Source organism: Pteropus vampyrus, unplaced genomic scaffold (genome assembly GCF_000151845.1).
Source record: "Pteropus vampyrus isolate Shadow unplaced genomic scaffold, Pvam_2.0 Scaffold143, whole genome shotgun sequence".
NCBI classification, from domain to species: Eukaryota; Metazoa; Chordata; class Mammalia; order Chiroptera; family Pteropodidae; genus Pteropus; species Pteropus vampyrus.
In genome coordinates, this window is record NW_011888924.1 from 311607 (window position 1) to 337004 (window position 25398).

The 25398-nt window shown below is 36.0% G+C and overlaps 1 protein-coding gene across 1 annotated transcript in view; it reads right to left on the reverse strand.

The window, feature by feature from the left end:
* Positions 1 to 386: 386 nt before the first annotated feature.
* GNA13 (G protein subunit alpha 13) overlaps positions 387 to 25398 on the reverse strand; it is a 31751-nt gene continuing 6739 nt past the window's right edge. The window contains exons 2-3 of the mRNA XM_011368501.2: positions 9357 to 9407; positions 387 to 3486 (exon numbers count right to left, since the gene is read on the reverse strand). Of these exons, the coding sequence (XP_011366803.1) occupies positions 2914 to 3486; positions 9357 to 9407 (624 nt within the window). The 3' untranslated portion in view covers positions 387 to 2913. The remainder of the gene's footprint in view (positions 3487 to 9356; positions 9408 to 25398) is intronic.

Sequence of the window (25398 nt, forward strand, 5' to 3'; positions counted from 1 at the left end):
AAACTTCAAAGAAACAAAAGCGAAGAATCTTTTTCACTCCACCTTGCCTTCGTGGGTTGTGACTGCTCTCTAGCCACCAAGTGCCCTTTGCAGACAGTAAGATTGAAATAAAGATTTCAACCTAATATTTGGCAGAAAGCAACAATTCAGCTTATTAAAAATAATATTTTCTAAGGCGTGCAGAAGTATGCCTTAAATTATTTGGATATTCAGAAAACATTTGACAAAACATTTCCCTATAAAAATCAAGGCTTAAATTTGTGGTGTTTTTTCATTTATAAGGCAACTGTGTATACTATAAATTTTTTCAAGGTCAATGAAGACACTTGTGTGATATCTCCTAAGAATGAAATGAGAAGACATTCAGGTTTACGAACAGAATGTAATATAGAATTAGGCACATTTTATTCCAAATCATAACCATGAAGACTTAGAAAACCTAACACATCAAAAACCTTCCAATTTAAATCACTTTTTTAGAGATTATGGGGAACCTGGCATAGTGAAAACTAAACACCCTTTTAATTTTGTTCATTAAATTTCACCTCCCTCTTTATATAGTGGTATTTCAAAAGGATCTGGTTTTCATGATAAAGGTATAATGACTCTTTCAAATGGTTTAAAAATACAGGATACAAAAAGTGTGGACTAAAGCTTTCAGATTGAATCTTACAGTTCTACTGAGTGTCTAAAGAAGCCTGTCATTAAATATAAGTAATTTACTGCCTCAAAATACAGTCTAGATTTCACTATAAAAGAATGTTGACTCTGAGACATCACATGCACCAGGAAAGAAAATCGCAAATGCCCAAAATAATACCATATCTATTTGGTGTTTCAACATTTCTTGGTGGTGGGCAACGTGCGGAAACATGCAGATTTCTGCTTTGTCAGGTGGTATTTACTGTTCACATTGCCAGATCTTAAATATAATGTAAATAGACTAAGTTTGCTCTTTACACAGGGAACTTACTTCAGCTTTCGCTGGAGTTAAATATTGTTTTGGCCATTCAATAAAACTCTGCTAAATTTACACTCAACCAAAAAGTCTAAATGTCATCACCAGCACTGAAATCATTCTAACTGGATTTGAACAAAGTATTCTTTTTAGAAAGAAGCACTAGCTGTGGAACTATGCAAACACAGTATGCATGACCTATACTGTGAACTGGCTTTATCATGCTGGGCTACAGACCTGTAGGTCATTATCACCAGGGCATGAAAACTCTAGAAGTGATCAAGGACATGATGCATGGTGTAACTTCAAATGCAAGAAAAGTCAGTCCCTGTTTTGCTCGCTGAAAAGCCCTACTCTCACACTAGACAGCAAGACAGACCAACAGCCACTGTTTTTGGAAAGGCTGGGTGACTTACATTGACTCATCTTTCAAGAAATTTCTAGCCAATAACATACCTGAGAACACAGTCAGCTATAAAGTGACAGGTACAGTCCTAATCACAATTTTCAGGATAAGGAAAAAAGCTGCCAAACTTTCCAGACTGCCACCAGTCTCGTCCATCTGTTTCTCTAATCCAACCCTAACACCACGCACAATCTACAAGGCAGCACTTCCAGTAGAGCAAACCAGCCACGGTGACAAGTTCGCCGTGAATGGGTTTGTAATCACAAAGCTACTTCTTGGGCATGTTTTCTTTTGGTAAGTGATGGAGGGAGGTTAAATGCAATCATCTTTTAGTGTGAACTAAAAAAATTATTTACTCTTAGTAGTATCCTTAAAACATTCCAAATGTACATCAATAAAGCTGGAATTTCATAAACAATGATACAAACATGTACATACTGTGTCTTTTAGAGACTACTAAGAATGATCAAGAATCTGAAATAATACTATCTTGAATAGTTTGACAAGAAAATACTGTCACTGGCAAGCTCCAAATGAACAAAAATCCCATAAATGCCACAGTCTGAGTTGATGGGAATAAGACAGGAGCACAAAAGAAAGATGTTTGTGATGGGCCAACACTGACTTCCTACAGTAAGGCCCCAAATCATCTGAGACAGATTTAAAAGTCTGAGAGTAAAACATGTAACATTCTAGAAAGGGTATGTTTATTCCGAAAATTCTGTTATCAACCAGTTGCTTGCCAGTTTTAGATACTGCTAAGGCCAGAATGTTTTACATATGGCACTTTTGTCACATGGTATTTAAATATGAAAAGGGCAAATTATATTTCACTAATAATTTTGATCAAAACACTATAGATGGCACTTGCTTGCCTTGTGCTCTCCCGTACCATTTGTGAACTTTTATTAGCATCAAACCAGAAATCCTTATGTAAACTTTAAAACACTAAAAACATTACCTTTAGAAACCACAGAAACTGAGAAACAAAACAACCGATGTATATAAGCAATTAAAAATACATGAAGGCTAAATCTGTGTCAATCTACAGAATGTCATTTCTAGGATCGAAATGTTTTCCAATAGCCCTTTCAAAATAAGTCACCATAAAGCTAGGCACAAGTATCACTGCTATGTGCAGGGCAGACAAAAGATATCTTACTTGTTTAAGAACTGAATACTCTTAATCTCATACCTACAAATATTTAAGGACACCTTCTATACTTGGCACTACAGGAGAATTCAGTCTGAAAAGTGGAAGAACTTAAAGCCCGAAATATACCTCATCTGAGGTATGGCAGGAGATTACAACTCCACTCTAATGGAAGCCACAGTGAAGCAGATCGAAGCCTGAACTTCAGCACGCACTGCCGATGTCATTCAGTAGCTGCAGCCACAACCAAAGTCCGCAGGAGGAGGACTCAGATTTCCAAGGAGTTAAACATAGAACCAAGGTTTTTCTAATTCCTGTTGTAAACTATTTTAAAAAACAAAACAGAAAACAATCAAAAAGACAAAAAAGGTATTAAAATAGCCAGTCTTCTGTACATCACTGTAGCATGAGCTGCTTGAGGTTGTCATGAAGGATAGTATCCTTCACGTCGCGGAAAACGAGGCGGATGTTCTCCGTGTCGATAGCAGTGGTGAAGTGGTGGTACAAGGGCTTCTGCTGCTGGTCCCGGCGTTTGTTACGGAAACATTCCACCAGGAATTTTTGGACGTCTCTTAAGCAGTGGGGATCCCCTTCAAATTCTAAGAAATAGTCTTTGATGCTCACAATTTGCACTTTCTCCTCAAGCAAATCTGTCTTGTTTAAGAAGAGAATTATGGAGACGTTGCTGAAAACCCGGTTATTGACGATGGTTTCAAAAATGTTCAGAGATTCTGTAAGGCGATTGGTCAGTCGATCTTCCATAAGCACCTGGTCAAATTCACTTGAGGAAACAAGGAAAAGTATCGACGTCACACTGTCGAAGCATTCAAACCAACGTTTTCTTTCCGATCTTTGACCACCTACATCAACCATTTTAAAAGGAACATTTTTAATTTCAAAGTCGTACTCATGAATGCCTTTGGTGGGCCTTCTGGCAAACAGAATATCTTGTTGTGACGGAATATAATCCTGGAAAAGAAAAAAAAATGGTTTTCTACTCAGCAATCTAGGAGGAACCAGACCTGTTAATGTTCTACAAAATGACCCAGGGAAAGGATATGCAAACAAAACTATCCTTTTAACTCTTTTCCTGTTTGGGAAAAAAAAGTGCAGCTTGCTGCCCGTGTTAATTTAACATCATGCATAGGAATGCTACGTCTTCTAGGATTTGACATCTTCAGTGATCAAGAATTACTATATTTTGTAAATGGAAATACCACTACTAAAAGCAGGATGCTATAAATAGAACACTGTCATTTGTTTCCAAAGACAATCGATATACTAGAGCGATGCTAAAATAATAACATAAGCAAGATATTTCGTGGCAAACTTTGGGGGTAAGGTTTGGGCTGTGATCCGCGAGTTATCTCGGGGTAAATGCAGCCGCAAGCACTGCTGGTGAGTATTCTCAGGGCAAATGGGAAATGGGTTAATGACATCTGCTGCTAATATTAAAGCACCAATACTATTAAGTGTTCTCATTATAAAATGCCAAGATATATTAAAATGCCAGTGTATAAAAACTGGTTCAAAATTCACTGCAAATGAGCAGCACCTGCTGTTTTTATCACCTTTGCACTACTACGCATATTTAGGTCTTATCTACCAACTATCCTCTGCTGAGTGTCTACTTCAGTATTGCTCGCCATCACCTAGTCTTAGTTTCAGCCAAACTGACCTCACTGCTCACATATCCACTTGCTCCTTGTCCCCCTAAAAGCAATGAGGTCTGAAATGTCAATTCATGAAAATCACTTCCCAGTTCAAGGTTCTGCCTCTCTCTCTCGCTCTCTAGCCCATTCTAAACATTCCTTTACTGTGTGCCCGCCTGCAGGACACACAGTGCTCACTCCGTGTTACTGTTGCTGCTCTACTATGTGTGTGGAAAACACTTCCCCTCCTATAACTAATCAACTGAATTTACTCTGGGCCACTTCCTAGGTTTGTTTCCAGGGAACAGTAAAGCTGTGTTCCAGCTTTCTCATCTACTGACACAAGTAGCCACTTACTCTGTCACCCCTTTACCTGTGAAAGGAAGGTGACCACACCTGGCCTACCTGCCTCTGACGGAGAGTTGTACGTTATGCAAAGATCAAAAGAGCCTTTCTCTGTGAACAGGATGAGACAGTCCGCAGCTGCTGGGCGCACTAGCTACCCGAGCTACCCGCCCCTCGACAGTGCACTTCCTGATGCAGCGTTAACGGGTTCTTTCTCTGCTCAGGCTAGTACTTCCCCAGAACTCTGACACGGTTTTTTGGCAATACCGAACAGGAGAGCTTTTAGTGCTCATCGTCAAGGTCAAATAGTTTTAAAAAGCAAAGCGAGATTTTAAGACAATGCTGACTGTTATTCACAATGCTGTATTTTATGCCTTTCCAAATAGTGAAATATGATTTTAAAATGTCATTACAATGTGAAGACTCATCTCCTAAAAATGGTACATTGGAGTTAAGAATAAAAAAAAGTAAGCAGTTCTCAGTTATCTGTAACCCACAACAATTTATTAAATAACTCCAGGACTCCGATAAATGTGCTGGTGTCTCCATGTTTCCTCGTAGCTTCTGCTCACGTAACTACCTACTTTACTCATAATCGGCATACTCACACAATTTTTATAGTCCCCCCTTCCCCACTTTTTGCCTAACATTTAATCATGAACTGTTCTACATGCTGATACAGTTGTATTTCACTTTAAAAGAGTATAAAATATATCAAATGGATTGTGATATAATTTACAAAAACATTCTTTAACTAGTGGTCACTTAGAATGTTTCTAATTTTTTGCTTTAATAGCAATGCTGCAATTAAAATTCTTGGGCAAATACTTTTTTTTTTTTCTTTTGGACTATTTCCTGAGCCTAAATAACCAGGAATAAGATTATGAGATCAAAGGTTATAAACATTTTGATGACCCTTAATACTTGATTGCTTTCTAGAAAGATGGTATCAATTTACTCTGCCTTTGGTGTGCCAGCTGCTTCATAAACACGCTAGCCCTGAGTTGCTCTTTTTTAAGATAATTTTTCTAATTCCATAAAAATAAAAAATTTTTAAAAAAAGTTCTTTGTTATTACTTTAATTAGGAGCTAATAGTGTAGTTAGGAAGCTAAAAGCTAATTCATATGAAGCATAAAACATAGGACAATGTAATGAAATCCTAAATGGTCTGGCAGCAATAGTGGTTAGCACTGTGAATTCTAGAGCCAGTACTCCACATAGCAGCAGTGACCTTGGATAGGTCATTTACCCTCTCCGTCTCAATTTCCTCATTTATAAAATATAATGACATTCATAGGGGTGCTGTGAGGACTAAATGAGTTAAATAGATGAAGTGCCTAAGAACCATGTTTGACAAATATGTTATGTGTTACTAGTCTAGCTGTTCCTATTGCACCTGCCACCACCACCACCACTGCTGTAGAGGGGAAATCAAGAAGGCTGTGACAGCCAGGTAAACTTCCATTCGAGCCTCTCGAGCAAGTCTCATTTTTAAATGCTCATCATTCATTTGTACTTGACAATCTCTTCAAAAACACAACATATTAAGAACACTCATGTTCTTCCTTACCAACTTCTGTCAGTCCAACTAGTGTGCTTCCCTTTCTACTTCCTGCCTCAACAACAACGTCAGCGTTTTTTAAGCCTCGCCATCACCCTGGACTCTTCTCTATCATCTCCTATCTTATATGAAATCCTGTTGTTTCTTCTTTGAATCTTACACTCCCCTTTCCTCCTTATTTCCACCGTCCCCACTTTTTTTTCATCTCAGGCATGAATGATCATCTCTTCACTAGTTCCTCTGCCTTCAATGTCTCACATCTCCTGGCTCCATCTCTGAACCACTTCCAGACCAACCCCCTGCATCATGACTTCGGAACTTACGGTGCGCTTCCTTCCTTACTCCATCAGATCCAAACTGCCAACTGGCTTTCGTGACCCTCCTTACTCCCCGTCTTCTAGAACCAGCAGACCGCTGTACACTGTTGAGGCTTGCCACAGAGCTTAATGACAGACCTGCACAAAGCTTCACGCTGATACCATTATCTGTCCACTGATTTCCACGACAGTGCAAATGCAATGAACAATGCATTCAAACCCAAGCTCCTGCCTTCTAGAAATCTGTCTTTATGTAAGAACCAAGAACGTCACAAATCCTTTGTCAGACAGACGTGCTGCCTAAAACTAAATGAGACATCCAGCTGTTTCCCATCTCAGTGTGCCAGATCTCCTCTTTCGATATCCAAATCAAACCTATCCTTCAGGGAGCTCAGGTTCACTTACTCTTACTGGCTAGCTCCAACTGCTCCAGTAAAAACATCTCTCTCCATTCTATGCATTAATATTATCTTCGTGATCAGTATAATTTAATTGTCCTCTGCTTGTTTTATATATATTAGGTTTGTCTCTGATTAAAATGAGTTCCTTAAATATAGGGATCAAAGAACAAAACAGCTAACACTTGAGCATTTATTACATGCAAGGCACTCTTCTGAGAGCCTTGCTGGGTGCTATGGACTGAACTGACCCTACCCTAAATTCCCCGAAGCCCTAACACCCCTAATGTGATTACATCTGCGGACGAGGCTTTACGGAAGTAACTAAGATTAAATGAGGTCATATGGGTGGGGTCATAATCAGACATCATTTGTGGCCTTATAAGAAGAATGAGAAATTCACTCCCCTCCCACCTCCATTGTCCCATGTGCATGCGCTGAGCAATGTGAAAGCCATGTGAAGACACAGGAAGAAGGCCACTGTCTGCAAGCCAGGAAGAGTCCTCACCAGAAACTGATCATGCTAGCACCTTGATCTTGGACCTCCAGCTTCTACAACTGTGAGAAATAAATGTCTACTGCCTAAGCCCAACCCGCTCCCCCTGGTCTATGGTATTCTATTACAGAAGAGTGAGACTAAGACATCGGGTTTATTTCATCATCCATAAACTCTACGAGGTCAGTTCTCTTACTATGCCTATGACATGGATGGAAAAAAGCTAAGGTTTAGAAATGCCTAGGGTCACATAGAGGCAGTCTGTGACGGAACTGGGATTAGAACCAGACGGTCTGGCTGCAGAACCCATGTCCTTGACCCCTGTGCTGTTCTACCTACCAGAGGGTCATGGAGCTTGGCACACAGCGGGGCTTCAATGGCCCTGGTACTACAGTCAAAGATGGAGAAGCAACTGCAACCCTGTGATTTGTGTGACGTGCACAGAATGGGTGGCCATCTGTAGCACACCAGATTTATTCTCCCCTCCTTTACAACTACTTGCTAATCACAGCACCTTTTTTTTTTTTTTTTTTTTATCCCAGATGTGACCTCAAACTTCCTAACAAAAGACTGTAAGCAGCTAGTTCAAACCAACTGAAGCTGGCCTAGAGTTTTTCATTCAAAAGCTTTTGGCTGACTGCCTACTACATGCCAGGCCCTGTCGTTGGGCATCAGGAACTCAACTCTTCACAATCAAAAGATGAGGTCCTTGCTCCTATGGAAAGAGGTGGGTAAAAAACCAATAACCGTATAAATAAACAAACTGTAACAAGAACAACGAAGCCTAAAAAAAGGCTGATTGAAAACAAGAATAGGGAACGTACTTTGAACGGTGTGCTCAAAGAAGGCCCATCTAATCTAAAAAGGCAAATTAAGAAGAGCAAGTCAAGTCAGCAGTTTCCGGGTGGGAAAACATGAAGCAACTCTTAAAAATTAGTTTATCCAACAAGGCTTCACTCCATTTGGCCTATACTTAACTTTTTTTAAGGGCTTATAGTCTGACCAGATGGAAAAGTGACAATGAAATAAGTCTTAATAAAAAGTTCCACTGATGTGGACTGAGTAAACTCAGATATACATGGAGATTCCAATTTCTGGAACACCTGAGTCTAGGAAACAGGCAGAAGAAAAACATACTGGTTTAAAAGCACACAAATGTAGTTTAGCAAAATACAAAATAAGGAAAAATACAAAAATTGTCCTGCTAGAGCAAAAAGAAGGTACTTTTTCCACATGTTCTAGACACATTAGTACTTTCCTACTTGCAATGGGTTTCACTTTGTGCTTTCCTTCAGTTTTATTTTTATAGTTAAAAACCTCAAAAAAAAAATCATTTAAAATTTATAAAAGAAATGTGCTTTAAGAGCAGGTGAACAAAGCTATACCAAATTTCACAGGTAACAAATGACTCTAGGGCAATGGCTTTCAAACATTTTCTAAGCAACAGAAACCTTCCTTTCAATGAAGTCCCCTGCATGAGTCCAGTACAGAGAAGAGACAGTGCAGCTGCTCGGCCCACAGCAGGCCCAGAGAACAGCACCAAGGCCAGCCACGGTGCAGGGGACAGCTGCTGGCTGAGGGAGATGGGGCAGGAAAACCACACTCTCTCTAAGGGAGACCTCCTCTCCTACGTCACTGAGTCTCTTCAACAGGCCTCGGAATCTAGCCCTCCCACACTGTAACTCAATACAAAGGGGTCCCTAATTGAAAAATATCATTTGCTTAAAGGTTTTTAAATCAATTAACAAGCAATGTTCTTCCTGTTTCTGCTTACAAAGAAAAAAAAAAAAGACATGAAGTAGAACAGATAATGTATAATCTCCTTTTCAAACATGAACTTCTTTCTCTGAACAGTTTTGTGCTTTTATGAAGCCGTGGACAGGCCATTCCTTAAGGAAATGACAGAGAACTGGATAATGGAGGAAAAATGAAGCAGGAACAGTTAGAATACTGCCACCAGGAAAAAGGAAGAAGCGAATAGCTTGATACAGAATTTTTATAAACTTCCCAACATCAATATCCCAACTACTGCTTTTGAATAGCAATAAACATTCAATTTAAAAACTTACTGGTTCTCCAAGTTTCTCCAAGTTATCCAGGAAATATTTTACAGATTCACCCTAAAAACAAGAAGAAAACAAGGTTATTAGGGAGTGGAAATGGAAGATTTTGTTATAACAGTTTATATTACATAAGTGATACCCTCAAGTGATCACCTATTTGGATAGGATTACATGTATGCCTATTGACATCACTTTATATCCAAAGGGAAGATGTAATTAAAAAGTGAAAACTGCTTTTGAGATAAACACACATCTACAACTGAAATTTAAGTGGGACTATTTTGCCTACATTTCTCTATTCTAAGTTTACACCAATGGTAGTTATCTTCGGAGACAAGAGTAAATTAGAGATGAGGCGAGAAAACTAAAAAAATCTTCCGATGACCAGCATATATGCCTGGAGATACATCTTGCTCCGGAAGATTTTCAATAATGCTGCAAGCTTCCCATCTCCAATACGTCTTCTTTTCCTGAGACCAGCCTACTTTCTCTGAGCCCAGATTTCTACTGGCCCTCCAGGCAATTTTGAACATCTGAACTGTATGAGAATACATTCCTACAAGGAAATTTTGAACAGAAGACAGACAGATAAGAGGGTAGTAAGTGATGGTGGATGACACTGCTTTTTTTTCTGGACCTGGAATTCTAGTACAGTATTTATAGCATCTGAAAATGATTTTTAGGAAAAGGGAAAAGAAAAATCTTCGAGGAAGTCATTTTAGGTCGAATCTGTACAAATATTTTGCACTGTATCATCTATTTTAATGAGAAAATAATATTTTGTTTTGATGGATAACATTTATAGGTCAAAGGGAATCTAAGCTTAACCTTTAAATAACATCAATATTTCCTTATAGGATTATTTATACAACTCAAATAAAGTTATACATTTAAAGTACTTAAGTAAAATTCAAATAAATATTGTTTCACTGAAGCATATACAAGAGTCTCTTGGACAAATACAGTAAAAGACAATCACGCTGTTTATGAGTTAGACCAACAAAATTGTTACCCTTTCAATAATGTGTACATTAAATACTCATATTAAATATCTTAAGTGAAATTTAACACATTTCAAAAAAGATATTTTTTGACTGGTAGTGTTGTAGATTGCACTTATTTTTTCCTTGATTTCAGAATTAATATAAATTTGACATGGAAAATTTGAAAAATAGAAAAAGGTACAAAGAAGGAAACAGGCAATAACCATTAAGTCCACCACTCAAAGACAACCACAGTTAACATTTAAGGATATTTCCTTCTAATCAACTTTCTGTGTATCTAACATAGCAGAAATAATAGAGATAAGTCTGCATCCTAATGTTTCTACTTAAGTTAACTGTAAGTAAATTTCAGTGGTCAAAATAATTCCTAGTGTGTTTATGTTAAAAAATTAAATAAAATCACTAATCCAATGTTGGATAGTTGAGTTACTTCCTTTTTTTAGTTAAGTTTTAATATTTTAAAAATAAATACTGTTGTGATGAACAGCTTTCAGTATAGCTTAATGTGCTCTTGAATTATGTCCTTACTGATCTCAGAATTACCAACACAAAGAGGTTAAACATTAAGATGCCTACAACTTACTGCCACAAAAGATCTACTGATTCTTCCCTATCTAAGAGTTAAAAAACCTAAGCTTATTAATAGTGAAATTATGATGACTATACACCAAGCCAATACTCATATGAGAGTATTTTGCAGATGCTTCTATAATAACCTAAGGTGCAAACTCTGAGAGGCTCCATGTTGTGATGACTGATGCTAGACTGTGTGATGCCAGAGCAAGGGAGCTAGAAAATTACATATTCCCTATCCAAAACAACAATAAAAGGTCAACTAAAAAACTATTTATTCCAATTAGCATTGTTGTTTATCTTAACTAATTGTCAAATAAATGAAAGTTAAAGTAACCTTAAGATGAACATATTACCTAAAGCAGCAAGCTCCACTCCCCCTTTTGGAAAATAAATGTTTATTCCCGACCTACTGTTTCGAGAGTATAGGGAAACTGGTATACTCATTCTAGTGACCTTGAAAATTCAAACTTTTTAGAAAATTATGAATTGTATAATTCATAAAACTTTTAATGAGCTCTTGCCCATTCTATGGAATTTATTCAACATAAAATGATACAAACAAAAAGATATTTTACTCAGTTGTACCTATGATAGCAAGATTTCAAAGTTCATTTTCCCACTTTGTAGGAGAATGATCTAATATTTTGGTACAGTAACAATAACATTATAAGTCATCAGATAAAAATTATTTTGATATATCTGCTACATGTGAAATATTTATACCAGTAAATGCCAAATTAGACTGCAAAGTGAGGGTCCTCGACAACCATGTACCCACAAGATTTTTTGTGGGCTTGGCCCTAACACTCATTTGGCAGCAAAGCCTGACCTGAATTGATGTGAGGTTCTTTATAGTGCTTATTTCTTCTACTTAGTGAAACTATTCAAATGTTTTGCTGCAAAAAATTGGATATTACATAACAAACAATACATGCACTATATTTCCTTTCTGAAATCCAAAAAGTTCTAAATTCTGTAACAAATATGAACTCAAGGATTTATGATGAGAATGTATTCTGTACGCTTTGGTTTTAGCTATTTAAAAGACAGAAAGGCAATTCTGTGGCTCTGTGTGACTATATTCTATTTTCAAAAAAAAAAGAGGAAGAGGACCTGAAAAAGAAAAATCAACCCCTATTGTTCCTCCCCTGGGAAAAAAAAAAAAAAAAAAAATCTTAAAAGTTCTTTTCATTGAAGCGTCCTGATTTAACTTTCTTCCCTAAGAGGGCACCTTAGATCTTTTGGGTTCAAATTACTACATGTGTTTGTTTATTGGGAATTCCTAATCACACCAAATGGTAATTACCAAAATCAAATGGTAATAATTATAGAAATATGCATATGTTCCTGTTATTAAATTTCAACTTCTACTGAAGGAAGTTTCATCAGTATTATTTACAAAGTCCTTTGTGCACTACAGACTGTGTTAACATTAAAATATTATAACTTACTTTGACTCATTTCAACGTGTGGATTATCTCTAATATCTGAAGTCCTAAATAAGGTGCCCACTGCCAACCAACTATATTTTGTCTTCTCCTTTACCACTCAGCCAGTATCTATCTATTCAAGGAATATAAATGAAAAAGTTCGTTCATCATTTTATATCATAGATGCTACTGATTCTTCTTTTAGTAAGAAAACAGGGTGGGAGACACAAGAGGAGGCTCCGCAATGTTTTAATGCAAGTGATTCTGAACTAAAGCCTCATACTGCCGAGAGATCAGGCTGCCCCAAATTAAACTACTTTGAAACAAATGATTTTAAACACATACGCACAAGTGCATGCAAATACACACATGCATGTGAGAACATAAATATGCTATAAAAGGATGAATGTTCTTCTGAATTAGGTAATTTAGGGGAAATTTCTTACAGCAGCTTTAGAGTTTGGGGGGAAAAAAAGGGAAAACTTATCTTTTTATAATCTCAAAAAAGTTCCAAATTAAAAAATATAAAATGTGTGTTATTTGCGATTTCACCATGAGGGACGTGGAAAATGAATGACATCTCTGTTCTCAGTAAGCCCAAAAGTCTGGTCGTTTGTCACCTTGTTTGTGCTTTAGTGCCCTTATGCAAACTTTATACCTAGTTCAGTGCCTTGGCACCTGGTAGCCTCTTCTTCTTCCTCTCCAAGTGTTTGGTGAATAAAGTATGCATAACTAGGGAAAAATTTATCTCAAATATTTTTTTCTAACAGTTTCAGAAATGATCAAAAGTCTTCTAGCTGTCTAATATTAATATGAAGGGAAAGACGTGAATTCTAGTCTAAACTTCTCTAGGCCTCAATTTAATCAGCAGTAAAATGAGGAAGTTCTGTGATTCAATGGATGATCACTAAGTTCTGCCTTAGGCAACAATTTCAGATTATACAATTGATTTAAAGTTCTTCTTTCCTTGGATCTTTGTGTCTATTAATCTTAAATTCACTTTTGCTGTGACTCATATGTGTCTATTAACCTTAAATTCACTTTTGTTGTGTTGCTTAGTTTCTTGGCTAATACGGAAGAAAATAATTTCACATATTGGGCAAGAAATATTATGTGTTTAAGACACACTTTTTGTTGGTTATAACTTGAGACTCGCTCCATTTTAACTTTTCCCAGTGTTTTATGTTACTGAAGAGAATTTTTAATAAAATTCCCAAGAAAAGCCATTACTACTTTTTAAATTTAAGATGTTTTGTCATCCCTTAGTTCTTTTTTCTTTGTTCAAAATTTTGAGATGACTTTCAAGGTTATTGTAGTAAGCCTGTAAAGTATAAAGTAGCATGGCACTCTGAAAGTCTTCCAGTATTTCTGTACCCTGTGGATATGTAAGTTCCACCTAAACGATAGCATAGCAGCCAGTGGACTTGGGTTGTAGTCACCAAATAGGCTTTGCTATTGACAATGCCAATTAACAATGGTGAGCTTATGTTAACTCAAGAATAGAATGACAGATGATATTAATTAGCTCATGTCCCTTAGAATTTAAAGATTTTATTAGTTCTATAAACTATATATTTTGTATCAACTACACAAAGGTGCATCTAAACTAGAAATGGACTCAGTGTTGCCCCCATTCACAAGAATCATGTATTACAAACATGCTTTCTTTGCTTGCAAAGACAAAACAGGTCAGAGACTCTGAGTTTAAAGTAACAGAAAAGCTGAGAAAAAAAAAAAAAGAAAAAATATCATTTATTAAACAAATGTGTAGTGATTTATGTGCCTGGTTACTGAACTGGTGACAGATTTATTCAACGCTCTCTTCTGCAGCGCTAAAACATATTAAGGACTAGATTTAGAATGTACTACTTTAAAAGGATGTGGAATTTAAGCTGGACAGCCAAAGAATACACAAGAAAAAATTATCTGCTTTTTTAGAATATACTGAAATACTGGCAGCTTTACGTTAGTAGAAAGGGGGCAACTCTACTTATACAATATAGGTACAAAGCAGAGATTTGTAACTTCAAAGTCTGATCTAAACTTCTAAAGTCTGTAGAGATACAAAAAAAAAATACATTGTTTTTTAAAAAGGCACACGTATTCTAAAAAGAAGTTTGGCAATATGTAATAGGAGCTTTGAAATGGTCTTCTCACAGTACCACAGAAAAAGTATATGCCAGTGCAAATGGTAGTGAATTACCACCGTGGCAGAAGGAAAGGCTGGTTGAGAGCCACTGGAGTGTTCCTTCCATGTCTATCTAGTCTAAAGCTAGGGTCCTCTGACCATGACCCGCAGGCCAAACCGAGCCCACTGCCCGTTTTGTATGGTCCGTTTCTAAATGGCTGGACCAAAAAAAAAAAAGAAAGGAAGGAAGAAAGAAAGAAAATCAAATGAGTATTCTGTGACTTCTGAAAATGATAGGAAATGCGAATGTCTGTCCACGAATGGAACTGTAAGGGAGCACAGCCATGCCCGTTGGTGTGCTGCCTATGGCTCTTCCCTGCCACAGCAGCCACAGCAGAGGCTCTCTCCGCTCTGCACTACAAACTGCACTGACTCAGTTGTAACTTGAAAATGTGTCAAGTGTCACCAGCATTGCCATACCGTGACTTTTTTACTGCTAGTGCACATTCATTGAAACGAAAAGCAAAAAAGAGGACTCTAAATGTCATGCTTTTTAGGTACAACGGAATGTGGATAATTTTGATATCAAATTAGATAACACTGTTCATTAAGCACTGACATTGTAGCTATGCTAAATAATAATAAAAAAAATGTACGTCTACATTACCAGACTAAGCACTCTTCAAAATAATCTCAACTCACAGGAAAGCAATGGTCAGAAAACTTACAAAATTTAAAATGAAATAGTTACTCAAAGCAGAATTTCTTCACACAAGTAAAACATGAAAAAAATGAAAGTGCAACCAAAGTAAGCTTCCGAGTAGTTCATATTTGTCAGTCAAGCAAAGACTACCATTTGTTGCTCAGTTGTTTACTCGGAATCGACGCCAAGTTCGAAGTGACTAAAGAATTGGCCTGCATTAACAGTTTGTGCAGAAGGACTACAGATGAGGCTAATTTCAAAGAAGCTGAGAAAACACTAAATCAGTACAACATACACTGTAACATGCTAGGGTGTGTTAAAACTAATGGTGGCAAAACTATGCATGGAGCAGAGAAGGGGCGAATTTACAAAGGTTTCACAAATGGTTATGCACTGTATTATTCACCAGCAAATACTCTGTGGGAAACATATGAATTTAGCATGTTACTGATCCAGTAGTGTCAATAATAAATTTAATTCGCTCTCATGAACTTGACCATCATCGGTTCCATAAATGTCAGATACAGAGGTTGAATATGCTGATGTGCCCTATTACACAGTTTGATGGCTTAGCGGAGGTAAATTTTTACTGAGGTTTTTTGAATTAATGAATGATATATTTTTTTTCTTTCCAAACAAGAACTACCTTCAAATACTAATGTAGACCACTGAGTGCCTTTGGAAATAAACTTTAGGGAAGACTTAATTATATTACTTCACGTATTCGACCCAACATTAAAGCAAAACTTGTACTGTGGTAAAGTAATTTCAACAACTAGCATTATTTGAATCATGAGCAATATCAAACTGGTTTATACGCTTTATTAGCTGTCAAGTTAACAAGAAGCAAGGCCTCCCTTCTCACACAAATTTGTAGCAGATATGTTTCCAAAATCAGATTACAGTTCCTGCAGCATCTTTCAGACACCAATGCAAATGCACAGGAAATTTCCATATTTCAAAATCCATTTAACAGTGCACTGGGGAGCTTCCACCTAACCTTCAATGGGAAATGGTTAATTTGCAACATAAATGACATACATGCCAAGAGGCAAACATCAAGAAGAATCTATCATAACTCTATAAATGTCTTCCAAGCAATGACTATGCTTAATTAGAATCATTCACTCACTTGGCAGTATCTATCTATATCAAAAGACATTTTCAAGGATTAGTGTAAAATTTCATTACTGATCAGCATTAATGGATGAACGTTTGCAACTGATTTTGACAGAACACTAAAACTTTGAACCCAATTAAGCAAAATGTTATCCTTCTCCCAAAGAATCCCATTCTTCTCAATAGTAACCTTATATTACAAAGCAGTGGATACAATTTCATTATTATATTTTGAATTTCATCAATAAAATTGTGAACATTTGTGTTGTATCTTCTTATATAAATACCTACACGTCTTTAATTTTGTCTCTTGGCACATGAAGTCTAAAATGTCATACTATGTGACCATTCAGAGAAACAGTTTTAACTCCAATTCTAGATCAACAGTTCTTAATCCTAACAGTGCAGACCTGCTTAATGTGCTTGTTAAACCAGATTCCTAGGCCTACCATAAATCCACCAAATCAAAACCTTAAGCTCCAAGAGAAGTAATTCTGACATAGCCATCCCTAGAATCGGTTCAGAGCTGGACATTCATCTTACTAAAAATTGGATTTTATATTAATTTGATCTTTTGGTACTGATTCTACCAAAACAGCGGGTTTTTTTTTTTTAAGCCTTGTAAAAATGCCAAGAATATTAAGTAGATTAGAAACTTATTTGCTTTATCTTATTACAGAAGTAAGTTTCAAGCAACACTTACATTCAATTAGAGCTTACAAATAAACATGAGGACTTCATTTGACATATTTAAATTATGAAACATAAATCGTCTATAAACAGAGCTTTCCCTTTCTCTTTTTAAAAACCGATTTGGTAATTCATACATCTTTACTATAGTTCTAGCTATAGTTCCTCTCCACATCCTTAGAGCTTATTTTCAAATGTCCACCATAGTCCACAGCTTTCAAAGCTAACTCTCTGAGACTTTTGTGGTTAAAAATTAATGAACCTGGTACTCCAGTTTTAACACTGTTAAGCTACTATAAAAGCACAACTGAGAAAAACTATTAGAACTGCTACTTATATTTTAGCATATGACTGTGAGGAACTTAAAACCTCAATTAAACTTAAAATTAATTTGCTTCTACAACACAAACTGTGCATGATTGGTAAATAGAGCAATTCAAAGTGTTTAATAAGAAGCACTCTATCTTTTTACCTGGTAAACAGGTAAAAATTACACCGTGGAATGAAAACATCAAATAAAATTCAATGGAATGCATACTATAAGTCATATATCAGATTTTAGTTTGCTACTAAAATGAACTACCATTGTTTAATCTTGTAAAATGTCTAGAATTTAATTGCTGGCCAATTAAGTAGGCTGTAAATGGCAGAAAGTTAACTGTGAAAAAATAAGTCAATAAAAAAAAAATAAGTCAGTTTAAAAGTATCCCATTTTTATGTGTTAAGGTCCTTTTTGTTATGAGACTAGCACCACAATTTTTGTTTAAAAGTAAGTATGCTAGTACAAGACATTAAAATTCAGAGAAAATCTAGGGCTTGTAGTATTCCAGGTTAAAAAATAAATAAAAATAAAATTCAGAGAATATCTGTATTATCGAGATAAATAAACTATAAGAAATTTTCTTTTGAAATCTAAGTGTACATGTGATTCTGAAAATGACAGCGTAACTCAGTTAATATCCAGTTTCTCCCTTATATAGAGAACCAACCACTAGTCCAGAGCTATAAAAAGCAAAACATTTCCTAAAGAAGTACTAGTAAACTACAAAATAGGTCTGTGTTCTCAAATGGCTAAGTCCAATGGTTTAAAGTGGCTTACATACTTTCCATGAATATTAATTCCTTCTATTTGCAAATGTGTACTATTTCAAAGAGGAAAAAAATATCAAGATAGGAGAGAAATCTAAAAATCTGTTTACTCCTTACATTAATTACACCTGTGAGTCAGACTGCCCTATTGTACTGCATCTTTTGCCATAATAAGGTTTTTGTATACCTGTAATATGTCTTTAATGCTCATCAGTCTTAGAGTCCCCAAACCAAGCCTGGTCAAAATGTTTTCTGAATATTTATTAAGCAGGCTTCATTAAGCATATGTCAGAGAAATCTATTCAATAGCAAACATTAATCTGCCTTTAAAAGTGACTGACAGTTTTAAATCAATAATTCACATCTGTATACACTAGTAATTTAAGCCCTGCAAATATCTTGGTGAAGCCACATCTAAGTAAGGAGCCGTCAGGCCAATAGTCTATTAACAGACTTTGTGTAATAAAAGCTTTTCCATCTAGCATTTATTTATGTAAGTTTTACAGCAAGAATCAAATACCAAATATAAAAAAGGTACAAGATGAAAAAGTTTAGGGTTAAAGTTGGTTAATGAATCAAGACTTCATTTCAATGTAAGGAATAGCTAGCAAAGAGAGAAGGTAGTATTTCACATTATTAAAAAACAATTTCCTACTTTATTTGTCCTTTATTGTCTCTTCACATATTTGCATGAAAATATGAAAAATAACATGATATTGCTGCTTACACTATTTGAAATCTAAGATTATAATACTATAATTTCTTAAAGACGGTAAACTTAAAACCAGACCTAATTATATTTAAAGAGTTTGTTCATAGCTTTGAAAATGACTCTTAAGTGAAAAGATCTTGAAATCATTCTATTTCAAATATACCACCTTTGTAATGGGTTCCATATCGTTCTCCCCCTTAATTTTAATTTCAAAGTGAAATACAGTAAAGAGGCTAGCTCCACACACAGGGCAGGCACCGAGCTCTCCTCCCGGGCCTCAGAGCCTGCCATGGAGCAGTTTCACTTCTTTCTTTTACTGCCTTTCCAACATTCTCGTTTCGTCTAGTCTTCACGAGGGGCCTATTTGACTGTTCCTTATCACTGAGATGACCTACTTTTTTGTTTAACGACTTTCTGTATTCATTTTTCTCTGGAAAAAACATAAAGTATTGATGTGACGCATAGCACATGTTTTTAATAAGGGTGATATTGTCATCTTTGTCATTAAAGCATGAAGTACCTTTTTGTTTGGTGCGCCACGAGCAAGACTGTATTTACTTAAACTCAAAGAAATATAAACTTATTTTCTTTTGCTTTGCATTTAGGTCAAAATTATGTAGACTACAACTGAATGAAGAGTTTCAAATTTCTTGCGAGCATTAGCTAGTGCATCACTTAAAACTTCCAAAAGAGCTAAAATCAGTTACAATATAAACCACTGCAATATTTGAAAACAGTTTTTCAAATTAAATACTTTTTCAGATTAAGAGTTTATAATAGCCTAAGTTGAATACCATACCTGTTGAATGTAGACAATTAATTTCAATTATTTCTTGCATATAAGCTATAAAAACAAACTAGTGAGAAAAATTATAAATAAGAGATTTTTGGAATTATCACTTTGTTTTGTAAACTGCCCTTTCCTTGCCATTGCTCACAAATTAATAAATTCCTTTCTATGTCAATTTTTTTCAATTAGACTTATCACTAAAATAATTTAAGGCCAATAATCTTAGTTTCTCTAAGAGTATTCCTATAGTTGAAGCAAATTCCAACTCATACATAATAAAAATGTGCAATGCAGTTTAGTAATTCTCCTTCTACAGAAGTCACAAAAAAGAGCCTTATTTTATTGTTTCATCCTAGAGAGAAGAGAAAAAACTTAGTTATATGTCTAATAAGCATTTGATACATATGTATTTTATGTATATGTTATCTAATTACAAGCTACTCAATTTTGTTATCTTAACAAAGTATCAATTATTCTCAAAAGGCTTTATAAGAATTATAGCCCCTTCTTTAAAATAATACAGGTTTCAGAGTGGAGGCCAGCATTTAAGTCTTCTCTTAAAAATGAAACAAATTTTAAATGTGAGGAAGGAGTTTACTGCAGAGATGGGCTAGCTTTCACATGATAACATAATACTCGAAAGTATAGATAGCAACATGGCAAGATTTATTCCATATTTATTCTATGTTACCATTTAGTATCACCACTTTCTGTTCATTAAAAAAAATACAGGAAAGAATTTTCCATTTAAGTCAAATTTCCACATCCATTTCTAGAAGAATGCCTTACCAGTTCTCTGAGAAAAATCACCTCCTCCAGGAAATGCTAATGTTGTAACACTAAATGAACAGGATATAAAACTGTACAGAGAGTACAGAAAAGTTTACCCCGGCACCCAATCTTGTATTCAAATACCGGAAGGAAAAGACACCAAAAGGTCAGCAAAGATGTCTCTGGGTAACAGTGGCTAACTGAATGATTTTCTTCAATGGATATATGTTTTAAAATTTAAACTTTAAAAACAAAACTAATTTGCATTCTGGAGTCAATAATTCCCTCAAAAACCAACTTTCCTGCTTTTCAGTTTTCACATTAACACTAAAAAGCTTAAGAGTTTTGACAAATTCCTCAAAGATAAAATACTTTTCTGAAAAAGGTCAATCATATACAATATCAATAGCATATAAAGAAACATTTAGCTTTACCAGAACTAGAAACTTTCAGTAATAAATATTTGATTCTCCCCCCTCAAAACAAAAAACACAAAAAACAACACACACACAAAAAACCCAATTGTTAAGAAGAAAAAAAATACTGTTTTCCAACACCAGGTCCTACTTCCCAAATACAGTTTCAATTCCCCAGCTATCTAAATACAGGGGCCTATAAGAGCACTTCACAATACCCAGAAGTCTTGTGATGAACACCAAGTGAAAAGTCCTGCTCTATAATGTGACAACAAATCCTGAAATCCCCACAACTCAAACATTACACAATAATCAATATTAATTAACACTATCAACATTAATAAAGCAATTCCATGCCTAAGATTACACAGCAGGTGAGAGGAAAACCTAGATCACTTTATTTCCAGTTTAGAGTTCAATCCATCATCCCAACCTCTCTCATGAGCACAGAAGCTCCACAACCAGCATTATCTTCCCTTCCCCATCCACTAAGCCATCATATCAAGACAGCAAAGCAATGCAACCTGGGAATGTTTCTAAATACTGATGAAGGTGAGTAGCTCAAAATTTATAGTCATATCAGTTCCTGTTTCCAAGTCACTGTTTGGTTAATTGTGTTACTAAGGAATGCAGGAAAGCATGGTTGATAGTGAATATCAGACATGGACTACGGAGTCCTGCAGCCTTGAGTTTGAATCATGGCTCTCACCAAAACAAGCTGTAATCCTAACTTCCATGGACCTGTGTTTTATGTACAAAATGAAGTAAACTGGACTATACGCTCTCTTGCGTCTTTTCTAGGTTAGTAAACACTTAATGATTCTGCACGTTCTTGGCAGAAAAGCAACAAATGCAGCATTTATCATGATCATTTGCAACCACTGTTGGGTTGACTATCTGTTCCCACTAGATCGAGAGCCTCCATTAAGATAGCCACACAGGCAGTTCTTCGGTCCCCAGGGCCTACTCAGCCCAGATACAATATGGGACAGGTATTCAATACATGTTTGCGGAAGGAACAAAGAAATGAATGAGTGCCATGTGTATAACCGATCAAGTTATTGCCCTCACTAAATAAGAAATGGTCGTAAGTAAAACAATCAAGTACAAAGTGAAAAAGTCTGTGTTTGCCTGGCCTAACAGATTAATGATATTAACTCTTCTTCTGAGAGTGAGATTCAAAGAAACTGCTTAATAAAAGCACAATGTCCTCCTGAGCTTTAAAAAATCCAATTTACTAAGCCAGGTGGTTGAAAGTACTGCAGAAAGGAAATGAGGATAGTCAGCTGAATTTCAAGCAGAACTTCTCTACTTCCTCACCTTTCTTCCCTTTCCCAGCCCTCCAGCCTGGCTTCTCCCTTCACCATGTCACATGCCACAGTCAGCAATAATCTCCCTCTTGCCAAAATAATGGACATGTTAGTCTTTACAAAACCTCTCAGGGGCATGTGGCACTGTTAGCCATGTTTTTCTTCATTGAAACGCTTTCTTAGCTTCCACAGCATTAAATGTTCCTGAATTTCTCCTACCTTTCTGGCCATTTCTGCTGGCATCTCCTCCTCTGAACATTCTCAAAAGGTTGATGGTTCCTCAAAACTCTATTTTGAGCCCTAATCTCATTTTACATCCTTTCCCTGAGTAATTACACGCATTCTAGAGACTTTAAATATCACCTGAATACAAACGACTCCTAAACCTCTACCTCTAGCCCAAAGCTCCAATCTGGATTTCAGACTTGTGTATTCAACCTTCTACTTGAGTCCACATGTATGTCTCACACAGATCTCAATCTAATATGCCCATGTTAAAGCCTTAATCTTCCCCCTCAAATTCTTTTCTTGCAGTCTATTCATTACATTAAAAAGCACCATCATCCACCTGATTGTTAAAACCAGAAACCCGAGTCACTTTTAACATATGCCTCTCTCCCTCCTCTCATATCTAATCTATTAGAATCCCAGTGATTTTCTCGATAGCATACTCTAACACTTGAATCCAGTCTTCTCTATATCTCTATGGCTACCACTTAACTCTGGAACTGCTCAGCAGCCAGAACAGTGCAAAGATTCTTGACAAATATTTACTGTCTTCTCTCCTCACTTCTCGCCAATCCCCATACTCCGGCAAGCTTTCCCCACCTTAGGCCCTGCACACATGGTACCCCTTCGTATCGAACTCTTCCCTCTCCTTGCCTGGCTGAGACTTTTTTACCCACAAGGTCTTAAATGTCCACTGCCTCAGACCATCCTCTTGTTCTGTCATTGCTTCCTTTTCTTTTCCTTCAGAGCATTTATCACATGTGGGATTATGTGTTTGCCTATTTAACATAAATTCCTCCGACTAGCATCTTAGATAGATGGGAACAAAGATTACTTTCATTTGGTTCACCAGCAAATACCCAGCCCGAGAAAAAGTGCCTGGCTCATTAATAGGTACTCAATACCATGTTACTGAATGGCTGCAGAAAGCTGCCAGTTAACCATTATCTGACCTGTTAAAGAATAACAGACCCCCTGAGATTTGCTATCCAAGGCCTTCTTGCTCTCACTGCCTTTGACATCTGCTCCTCACTTAATCCCTATTATTTTTGAAGCTGTAGCTAATAAAGACAGTTCTATTGTAAATTTGTAAATGTGACAAGTTAGTAACAGTTAAAAATAGCAAATCGTTTGTACTGCAATATTTTAACTCAATAGGCTAAATCACGTTACTCTTTTTTTTTTTACTATTTCAATTAGAATAAACGGTATTTGCAGCTTTGTGAATATACAGCATTCAATTACTTATTAGTTTTTAAAAATCAATAAAAATGAATTTAGAGACCGTCTTACATTTGAAAATCAATTTGTCTAAAGTATAATCACGTATATCTTCTCACTTACTGGGCCTCCTGTAGCAGAGTTGACAGTCTCTCTAGCAACTTGGAAAACCTAGTGCAGTTGCTCATTGCTAATAGCTCCCAGGAATTTTTCTTTCCTTTAAATTATCAGTAAATGGATACAACCACACTTCACATCACGAAGCCTAAATGAAAAATGCATGATGCTTAAGATGACAAATTCTCTATACAACTTCTATTGAGGCAGTTTGTCCTATTTAACAGAAAAACAATTTTAAAAAAGATTACCCAGGGAATAGGAAAATAACCAGAATATTGAAGAGGAAAGTGAAAGTCTTTTGCCCCAATTATTCATTATTCCACCTTTTTCTTTAATCTTTCTAGAAGAGTTAAAAGAGAAATGTCCTATTAACAGGCTAAACATAGCTGCTCCAGTTCAAAGAACCCAAAGAAGCTGTTATACTATTTTTTGGGGGTGGGGGTGGGGCAGGGGATTTAGAAAAGTTTTGTTTGTTGGCTAACATTGTTTTTAAATGCCAAAATCAATAAAATGTTTTTTCTTTAGGAGAGTAAATTTGAAATTTGTTAATTTGCTCCATGAGAAAAAATAGGAATTCCATTAGACTGTTTTTAGTTTTTTGTTATTTCTTTTACCAAAATGGTCAGAAGTTATAAAATATCTTAAAAAGTAACATGGAATCTTAAAAAAGCATTCTGCATTTTATAAATATAAAAAAATTTTTTACTTTGGAAAAAGAAACCAAAATACCCTCTTTAACCCAAGTACTAGCAAAGCCTCTGCACATCACGGGACAGGAAATGGCAGAAAAGGAAAGAATATACCTGTGTGCGGGTGGAGGGTCACGACAGGGGAGGAGGGAGAGAAGAAAAGCAGTATATTCAGTGGGAGTGGCAGAGCACCTGCACACATGCCAAAGGCATCTCACCACACCTCCAGCAGGAAGATAAGGATTTGTCTAATTTCACCTACACCTCAAATTGAAAATCAAGCAAAGTAACATGAGAAGGTAACAAGAACCAACGTAGTATGAAAATCTCAAATCTCTCTTATTTATGCTTTATTAGAGACAACATAAGGTCTAATGAGAATGTAAATCATATTCTGTTATTTAGAATTCAGAATTTTTTTATACTGGTAATCAAGTTTAGAGTTAATCAAATCAAAGCTTACAGTACCTTATTTTTAAAAAAGCTACTTATGGTTTATGCACATATGGCTAAATAATGTTAATTAAGAATATGATTAACGTGTGTCAAGTACTGTGCCAAAAACTCCGCATGTGTTATCTCATGTAATCCATACGATACTAGGTCCCCCAATCGTCCTCACTTTATAGTTGAGAAACAGAAATTCAGAGACACTGAGGGATTTGCTCAAGTTCACCCAGTGAGTGGCACAGCTAGGACACGAATTCTGGCTGCCCATTTAGTTCTACTTTATCCCACTGCATAGTAGAAAACCATATCAAAATTTAAGGTCATCATATTAAAATCATTTGTAAATGTTTTACAATATGTAAAGTCAATCAACAAATTTGAATGTGGTTATTTTCTAATTTGCCTGGAAGACACCAAGTTTCACGTAGCAAAACACGGCTCTTGTGACTGAGACCAAAAATCAAAATAAATCAACAAAGAGTAATTCTACTCAAGTATTTGCATCTATCATAGAGTAGTTGGGGATGAAAAGTACACCAACTACACTGAAAATTTTTTTATTTGATTTGCCAGAAGAGATATTAAATTTGAAAGATTAAGAT